This window comes from Halyomorpha halys, unplaced genomic scaffold, assembly GCF_000696795.3.
Source record: "Halyomorpha halys isolate HHAL.00 unplaced genomic scaffold, Hhal_1.1 Scaffold1013.1, whole genome shotgun sequence".
Taxonomy (NCBI): Eukaryota; Metazoa; Arthropoda; class Insecta; order Hemiptera; family Pentatomidae; genus Halyomorpha; species Halyomorpha halys.
In genome coordinates, this window is record NW_027116693.1 from 356102 (window position 1) to 366662 (window position 10561).

The following is a 10561-nucleotide window of genomic DNA, read 5'->3' on the forward strand; positions in this document are numbered from 1 at the left end:
AATATAATAATTTTTAACTAAATGAAAGAGTTCAATGGTAATAACTTGGTAGTAATTAAAATTAAATTTAAAAAAATTGAATAGAGACATAAAATGACATAAAACCAATTAATAAATTGAAAATTACAAGAATGTTGAGTTATAATATTAATAACAATATTACCTCCCTTAAAGTAAATTACATACATAATGCATTTTGGTTAATGTACAACCAACCTCTTTAAAATAATATATATAACTAATATATTTATGAAATATAGTAATTTATATAAAATAAAAACTAAAGTAGATATTAAAACTAACCTACCAATACTTATCAACATACTCAATGGTTTATCATTTAGAGATAATTTCAGTTTTAAATTTCAGAATTAAGATAAAGAAAATTTGATCATGGACAAATATAAGTTAATCATAAATCATGCGATAAGTTAATCTTCATCATTGATGGTTTTTAGAAAACATATTTAAAAATTTGTTTATAAATATTTTTTAAAAAAAGTAGAGATTTGGTAATCTATGGTAAAATCAATTTCAAAATAGATATTGGTATTGATTTCAATGTAAATTCCAATAACAATATTTTGCTTTAGATGAAATATTGACTAATATTTTGATATATTTAAAAACTATTGATGTAATATATATAAATAATTTTTTTTGTATATTTACATCCCTAGTTTGCTCCATTCTACTTAAAACTTGTGGACAGTTTATTCCATAGAACAGTCTAGATTATTGTACTTGCATTTTATTAGTTTATGAATAAAAACAAGCTCTTTCTAAAATTTATATAAATACAGAAATATAATAATGAAATGAAAAAAACAAGGAACAAAAGCATAAACTGTCCATTTTTTGGGTTAAAGAATTGTAATTCAAAATCAACAAATAATAGAATTGAGTTCATTTTTAACCTGCTTCATTAAATTATAGAAAAAAACATAATTATTGAGTATATAATTTAAGAATTAATGTAGCTTAAAAGATTTTTGTTTCTTTCTACCTTTTTAGAAACAACGACCCTCTGTACGGTACAGACCTCCTAGTGTTGACAGATGATCATGTCGGTATGGAGGGCATAGAGAACCGGAACCCAAGCTCAGGGAACATATACGAGTACAGAGACAAGAGACCAGAGTCTAAAATCGGGTCAACGCACTCCCTCAGATCAAGTCAGGGGTCTATTCTAGATGCCAAGATTTCCAAAAGTCCCAACGGAAGACCTAAAACTCCGCCTGTGAAACGAACTTCATCTCGAAGCACAATAGACAGCAGTGTACCCATGACACAAGTGTAATATAAAATAATATATGTCTTGATTTTTGCGATGGAGAAGACAGTTTTGCATAGTACCAGAAAGAAATAAGGTTTTTTTTTTGTCACTTATTCATCCATTCTAAAGTGTGGTGTGTAATAAGGCAGCTATGTAATTATTTCAACAGAATGTAAATATTAATTAATTTTTTGCCATAATAAAACAGAATGTATTATATATCCAAACTAGAATTATATATTTGTAGAAGTTAATTATATTGTGTATATTTATATTAAATATATACAATCTGTTAAAATTTAATATAGTATAAAATTAGATTTAATATATATGTTTAAAACATAAAATGTGTATTGTACAGAAATAAATATGAAGTTAATAGGTATAGAATATATTGGAATTATTATAATTTCAAAAATATTTAATCTTTTTAATTTTGCTAGAAATCATGTAAAAATATTATTAATTAATTTTAAATTACAAATAATTATAACTCATTAAATCGACTTTTTTAATTAAAAGTACTCATTTATATTTTTAATCTAATTATCTCTATTCATTTATCTCTTTTGTCTTGTGATAGTCACATTACTGGATTGAATTATTAATTACTTTAATTAGTATCTTATTAATTTTTTTATAATGCTTCGTGTATTTAAATGCTCCACTGATCAAAAGATTTACTTAGAGTCGAAAAGTTGTAAAACAAAAATAAAATTAAAAAATAATGTTCTTATGTAAATTTTTATGTATGAAACTTAGGGTGCCTTATGTGTTCATGAAAATATCATGTAAGTTTAAGATTTTTTTATCATTTACTTGTGATCGCTTACTGTTACTGTTCAGGGATTTTAAGCACTACTTGGTCTTTCATAAAATAATTTGTTATTAATTCACATTTTATGATTAAATCACTTTATTATCATTTGATTCAAATTATTCTATATATTTTTTTTGTTTTTTAATTCTTATATATTCTTCTTTGGTAGTTTATACTTCGTAAAACTACCTGTATATAAGTTTAATTGTACATATGAATTTTCAGCAATAAATTTTTGAAAAACTATAAGATAACTCTACATAAAAACATATTCAATAAATATATCATTTTAACCCTTTATACATGTTATATCAGAGAATGTAAAATGATCACAAACAATGATCTGCAAAATTCAAGCAAAACTTGAGTTTTTTTTCCCTCATTATTTTGATGCCTATTTTATACTTAACATTTAGAAGATGTAGAAACATTACATATAAATTGTAAAATTATTTATATTCAAATTAATTTTATTAATTATAATAATTTCTGTTGAATCTTCATTTTTACTCACTTTTTTTTAAAAAGCAATTATTTCACAAAAATATGCTGTTTGTTAAACAAATTTTTATCACAAATTAGAAATTTTATTTTATATTTCTTTCATTTTTACCTTATTTTACTATTCCAATTACACTTGGTAAGTGATATAATAAATGTTATGCTTCTGCATATACTTTAGAGAGAATTTCATAAGGGAACTGATATGATAGTTATAATGCGAAGCTTAATTTCTTAGATTAGTTTTCTGTGCTGGAAGATCTAAAGATTATGTTGAGTTGATCTTTAATAAATATATACTACTGTTTGTAACATTTTTAACTCAGGCTAATGTTTCATTGCACAATTAGGAGGGAATGTTACAGCAATGTTCATAATTAAACATTAGTGTATACCATTTTTATGACATGAAAATTAATGAGATGGCATATTTTACTAATATTAATATTTACAGTTATTGTAAAATTATTTGTTATTTTTAACATTTTAGAAATGTTCAAAGGCAAAGAGAACACCAAAAAAATATTTCCAATGTTAAGAGTGCAATGTAAGATTTCCCCCATTTCTATTTGTTAAATAATTTTATTTTATTTTATTTTATTTCTTAAGTTTACATTTCATTAGTAATATCAAATTATTATTTTTTCAAAGCTTTACAATAGCATCGAAAAATATTGTCAATTTACTGATAAACTGTATGAATAATAATTATTATAAATAAGGTTTATTACAGATTCCGTCCATTGCTGTAAACAGGTGGTTCCTTATAGTGTTATAAAATATAACAAGTATGATTAAATATCAACTTATATCAGAGATGGATGATTATTTTATATTGTAATACAATTTTGAACAACAGATCAAATTTTTGTTAGTTGTATTTATAGAAAAAAATTTCCGTCTCATTTAAGTGAAAAATTGTTTTATTACACAAAAACACTATAAATTTTGTGTTCTGAATTTGTAATTTGTTTAAATTTTTATAACAGGCCTCCCTTTTACTGTAATAATATATATTATTATATGGAATGAGATGTCTTCTGCAATTGATAAAATCTTTATTGAATCACTTATTAATAAATTATATATATTAAAAAAATAGTTTACAAATACCTCCATTAAAATTACTGATAAATAGAATTAAAATATTGACTATGTTTTAACTTTAGTTAAAAATGTTAGTCTTACAATATTAATTTTTTATTACAATTAATAAAATGTTTTTTAAAACTTCTGAATCCCCTGTGTAAAATTTACTGTTGTTTTAAATGCATCATAGTTTTATATTGTATAATTTTTAAGATTTTATTTTATTTATGCATGTATAGTACAAAACTGTTTTATTCATTTTTGTTTTAATTTTTATGTTTACAAATCAAAATAGATATGGGAATCTGCAATACTGATAAATGTATATAATTTTTTTAAAAAGTTTCTTTCTAATAAAATTTTTATTTTATTTTACGTGAATTTATTAAAAGTAATATATTTACCCTTTCATTATTATTAGTTGATCTAAATATAAATGTATTTATATACTTGTATATATCTATATACTATTTTAGCTTGTCGATAAATGAAATACAGTTCTTTACTGAGTAACCTAAAATATATGTCCATAATATGGACTCTTGAGGTCTAATCTTTTACTGGTATTAGATTAATGAAGCTGGACTATTAAATTAACTGAATAAGTACATAAATAAACAATTTATTGACTGCATTAAAAAATAATTATAGTTGCGAGGAACTCCTACTTTTTTTTTTTAAGTTAGAACAGTGACATGTATTTGATCTTACCTAAAAAAGTGTAGTCTGAACTTGGTTGTGTGACTGAATAGCCTACTTCTAAAAAGTATATGTAGATTGGCTTTATAAAACTCTTTTCCAACTTCTCCTGACATAAGCCTTTGAAATTTGGACATAATATAAAGTCATCATATCAGTTGACCATATGGACATTTTCAAAAGGAAGATCTTAAGATGCATTAATGGATCAGTAGAAGAGAATAGTTCATCCCGACTCAGAAAAAATAATGAGTTCTATACTCTTTACAATGATCTCAGTGTTTCCCAATTTGTATAAGTGCAAAGAACTAGATGGTTGGGCCACGTAATCTAAATAGATTGGGAGAGGACAGTCAGAAGACTGTTTTATGGAAACTCTAATGAATTAAGGCATCCTGGAAGACTAGAGGGAAAGTGGAAGTATAGTATCTCTGAGAATTTGAAGAAAAACGGATAGAAACAGGTAAGGAAGGAAAATAGGTATCATCAGGCATAATACCGACTGAGAGGATTGGAGAAGAGAATTTAAGGTGAGTTCATGCATCCGTTCCACTGGTAACGAAATGAACTTAAAAAATAATGCACATGTCAGTTATGCTGATTTTTTAAATTTAGTTACTGTCAATATCATTTTCGAAGTAAAATATTTGGTACATTTGATTTACCTCATCCTTCAGATTCTCCTCAGCTATTTTTTATTAATAATTTTATAAATTAACAGAGAAGTAATAAACTTTTGAAATCACCCATCAAATTGATTTGAACAAATTTTCAAATTAAAAAATGTATTTTATTCCATCTAAGCACACTTATTATCTTTAGAGAAGCATTGACACAATTGTAAGTTCATGAATTTTTCAGAATAAGCTTTTAAAATTCTTCAAATGATGTCTTGGAAAAACAAGATACATATTATAAACCAAACTAAAATATTACCATCATATTTTTTTTTTTTTTTAATTAATAAGTATATTTTGCATTATATTATCATTTAATGCTGTTTTTAGATATTTTATTCATTTTAAGGTTCATTTGCTGTTCCTTGTTTTTCAATGGTAACCTGTTGAAGCGTATTTTAGATACTAAGATATTAAATTACTTTAATAAATGTAAAAATTAATTAGTTTCTAAATTACTGCAAATGAAAGGTTGGACCTCAGCCACTGACTGCTGTATGTACTAATATTATAAAGTATAAACAATAATAGACATAGCTAGTAATGAAATGGCTGATTTAATTTTATAAATATTGTGCTTAATATAAAAGAAATATTTATGTACGTATTTCAAAATATTATGAAGTAATTTAAAGGGAAAAAAAATTAAAAAATCCCGTGCGATGGCCGGGAATCGAACCCGGATCAACTGCTTGGAAGGCAACTATGCTCACCATTACACCACCATCGCGGGTCGATACAGACCTACTGAATTTAAGTATATAGCTGACATTTTCAAAAAACAATATAGAAAAGTTTGGTTCAAATTCTGTTACTTACACAAATATCTTGGATACGATATTTCAGATTTGAGTTCTATAATTTCAAAAGACAGCTTATATAATAAGTAATATATGCAGGCATGAAAATAATTACCTACATTCTTACTGAATTATTTTACCTTTAAATTTCGATCCATGGTTCCTAAGCACTTATTCCTCAGACGGCTCGTTTCAGATTTTAGTACACTGAGTACTAAGCACGTACTGAGTCATCAATCCCTTAGCACTCTCGTACAGAAAAAAGGTAAAGAAATAATGATAATATGAAAAAAAAAATTAATTAATCTACTCATAAGAAAACAGATATGAATATTTAATCTGATTTTGGGATACCGGAAATTGCTTATTCTGGAGAATGTTTGTGAAATAGTATTCTAAGGCCAAAATATGGACTGAAAATTTATCACAAAATATTTAAATATAACTTAATAGATCATTAAACGTAATTATTGTTGCGAATATCAAGAAATGCCTGCATTTAAAATTTATGATTTTATTTTATTTTTCAAGGATTAAAGATTTTATTTAATTTTTTTTAAGGTTTGAAGATATATTTTTTAAAAATGTAGTAATTATTAATGCCACTGTTTTAAATTTGATAATATAGGTGTCTTAAATTTCTTAGTTAGTAAATAAATAAATTAATAGGCAAGTTTAAAAGCTTGGATACCATTTAAAAAGAGATTTGCCGCTGATGTTGAAAACAATAATTGAATGATATTTCACTCCAAATTGTGACTCCTTTAATGAAAACTGGGCATAATTACTAATCAAAATTGAGGAGTCTGTCAAGTAGTTAGGGGGGATAACAAATGGTTGTTTCAAAACTATAAAAGAAAATAATTTTTTTTTCGTAGCTCCATATCGTTAAAACTACCAACAACCTTAGAAAACCTAAGAGAACATCATTTAAAGTAGTGTAAATTTACTAAAATGTGAGCCTTAACAGAGCTGTTTAGGTACACTAATTTCCGAGATACAGCATTTTAAAATCAGCATTTCATAACAAAATAACGAAAAATTAGTTTTAAAATTAAGTTTGGGAAAACTATATCTCAGAAACCATTAGACGTACAGTGTATATTACCAATAAATTAAATATAGTTTAATGTGCTATGAAGACCTTTATCTTTGTAGGAGTAGTAATTTTCATGATATTTGCCAAAATAAATTGATTTCTAGTTAATAGTTAAAATCTTAATTTAAAAAAATATAGATAAATTATCAGTAGCCGGTATATAATAATATATAATTTGTAGTTACTAAAGAATAATATTTAGTACTACGCCCGATTTTGGCTTTTTCTCAACTAAAAATTATTTAAAATTAATAATATTTTTCAATAATGAATCTAAGAAAACAGAATTGTTTTAAGAATGTATTAAATATTAAACTACAGCATAAATTTAATCAATTTATTTTAGATATTATTTCAAATTATGCTTATGGATTATAAACCCACAAAAGTTAAAAATAATATAAAATAAAAAAACATATGCCACTGATAAAAATATCGTTAAGTATAGCATTTCATTTCCGAGTCAAATGACAAGTAGTTAATCAATTGAAATTCGATAAAGACAAGGGAAAGATCTGATAATCAAAATTTATAGATACGAAACGTTTTATCAAATTTCGCTATATAGTAGGCCGACAGACTTTTGGTGCCATGACATAAAAAACTTTCTTTTGTTATCCACTTATCAGCAATAAATTGGGCTCGAATTTCAGTCGGAGCTCTCTACAGTTAGATGGCAAACTAGCAGTTAAGGGTGACCTTTGCACTACCAATGACCTATAATAAGAAAATTTAAGGGGATTCCAATTTTTTTTTAATTTATTTATTAAATTAATATACAGTTAACAAAACTTCAGGTTACAACAAAACTATTATAAAAAAAAAACGTTATAATTTCATTATCTTCGGCATAGAATAAAAAAATTCGTTCTTTATGTTTTGTTCAATTTCTCACATCGTCAGTGCATATATTGTAAAAAAAAAGTTTGTGATTTTTGGCGATTTACGCCTGCATACGAAAAATCATCTGTATGCAATTATTTTAAAATTAGATTTTCTACTATAATCCTTTATTGAAATCATCTTTTTCCTCACGAAATTTCGGGGTTATATGCGCTAGAATAGAACTGCAAGAGATTACAAAGTCGATTTAAATTCCAAATAAAACTTCATTTACCTTAGATAAGGCTAACAAAGTTTTATTACCGAATTTTCAAAACTCACGATAAAAAGGATGCCTGTAGATTGAGTCTTGAACACCTAGTATAACATCAACAATTTCGTAACTAATCTTCGAACGTGGGATCACCGATTTCAATAAAAAGTTTTTTTTTTTTTTATATTGCCAAAAAACTATTCATTTATATATTACAGTATTGTCAATTGTATTAAATGCATACTAAATCACAAATACTAAAAATGGCTTCCAATAAAGTACGTCTAATGTTTTCAGAAAAAGCTATTTAGATTCGTTTTTAGTGTCCTTGAAAACATTTCAATGTGAAATTTCGTAAAAAAATTATACATATTTTATCTGTCAGGTTCAAACGAAATATATTTGTCAGAAACCTCTGATTTACATATTGTTATTATACATCCGAATACAAATAGAATGTTATATTATTACCATAATATTAACAAGAGTATAATAATATTAATAAGAGCACAGTATTAAAATAATTTAGCCCGACTGAACGAACGAAACATAAAATACGTGCAGAGCAAAGACAACATGCGATAATATGAAACATTATCGCATAATTTCTAAAATTATGTAAAATATTTTCTTTGTCGGCTCCTAAGGCGCATTGGTTAGGACCTCCGGATATGTGTCCAACAATTCGAATAATTCACAAGTTTTGTCAATTTATTTGATAAATGCATATCAGTGTTAGGAAAAACAAATCCTAGTATATTATTCATGTCCTGCAATAAATACCTACACTTCCTGTATGTACACATATCTTTTATTTATGTACTGCAAATTACTGAAGAACAGGTCTTACACCTTGGATTTTAATCCGATAAGTGACTAACAAGGAACTTACATACATGTAGGCCTGAAAAGACGAGGTGCCTGCGACATAAGAACTTTCCAGTATTCACTGTCTACCATATTCATTATAAACTACTTTATTAGGGTTGTTTGTTGTTTTATTAGTGTTATTAATTTTTTACTTATTATTTTTTTTAAAAAAATTTATTAGCATTGTAAATATAATACTAATAAAAAAAATTAAGGGATTTATCTGAACCAAAATATTTAATATTTTTTATGTATAATAATGAATATTTATCTCACACATATTACATTTTATAATGTTTCAGCCCTTACATTGACCATTTACGAACATTTTTACCTTTACCCCAATCACATTATAAAAACTATTCTTAAGTAGAACTCAACTCATGGAAGTAATCCAATAATTTGTTTAAAAATTTACCTAACCTCGCTTTTATCACACTGTGGTCATAAATGTCCATCTTGCTATTTTAGTATAACAGTGATTTTGAAATTTCTGTACAACATCGAATAAAAAAGTTTGTGATCGAAAAACATTTTAAAAATCTGATTTTTTTTTTAATTTACATTTTCTCTTAGGTTTCCCTTGAACCTATGTGAAGTGAGCATACATAATGATTAGTGATCATTGAGATATGGAAACAAATAAATGAGTAGTCATAATCACAATTTAGGAAAGAGGATGACATTTGAAAATGAGAAAAACGAGATTTACACAAAATTTAAAAGTAATTCTATTAATATAACATATTGATGATACAATATCAAGTTAATATCAAATAAAATTATTATTAAAATAAAATTTAATACGGAGGATAATGACGATAAATCCGAGAATCATCATGGGGTGAACTTCAACGTGCACTATGGCATTGGTAGAGAAATGTTTTATTCCGCGATACTACCCAAATTCATTGAGTTGCTAAAACATACAGCACACTTATAAATCCATGATTGAATATATAAACACTAACATATATTAACGAAGATAATTTTTTCCTACTATTTCTTTTTCAAACAATAATTAAATATAACCTAAATATAATATATTTCAAATATAATTTATGTTTTTAACATAATTTCTCCTCCTTATCCTTCTCAAATAAATTTATATTATATATTACATTTTCTTTATTCATTTTTTCCCTTTTTTTGTTCTCCTCCCTATTTACGCTAGTCTCTCTATTCCACTCTCTCATACCTGTCCTGTCTAGTAATCCGTAACACACATTCAATCTGTTACACAAATGCAATGTAAATTACACGAAATGATCAATAAAAAATATATAGAATTAAGGTAAATATTCTTCTGTTAATAACTTTCTTTAATTTACCTCATCTATCCATGTCAACGTTTTGGGGCCATTGCCCCACCTTGAGGCATTCTTACCGCTACTATTTTCTATAATTTTAAATTTTCTACATTGTCTATTCTCCTTACTTAATTCTCTTTATAAAATCACAATAACTATTGCCGTCTATAAGTGATAAAAATTCTAAATGCATATTTAAAATAAGATTAAGGTTACACTATAATCATTTTCACCTTAATTAGAATAAAACGACAGTGTTTGTTTAAAACGTTTCTCCTTATTGTTAATATGCATTCAGAATTTTTTATTATATGGTATAAGTGC

At 25.5% G+C, this 10561-nt stretch overlaps 1 protein-coding gene and 1 non-coding gene across 2 annotated transcripts in view; one reads left to right on the forward strand and one right to left on the reverse strand.

The window, feature by feature from the left end:
* Gli (carboxyl ester lipase-like protein Gli) overlaps nt 1-4056 on the forward strand; it is an 85741-nt gene extending 81685 nt beyond the window's left edge. The window contains exon 12 of the mRNA XM_067053429.1: nt 1015-4056. Coding sequence (XP_066909530.1) covers nt 1015-1300 — 286 coding nt within the window. The 3' untranslated portion in view covers nt 1301-4056. The remainder of the gene's footprint in view (nt 1-1014) is intronic.
* A 1664-nt stretch (nt 4057-5720) lies between these two features.
* Nucleotides 5721-5792, reverse strand: TRNAG-UCC (transfer RNA glycine (anticodon UCC)). The gene has a single exon. It is a non-coding gene; the product is annotated as a tRNA-Gly (tRNA).
* Between the last annotated feature and the right edge of the window lie 4769 nt (nt 5793-10561).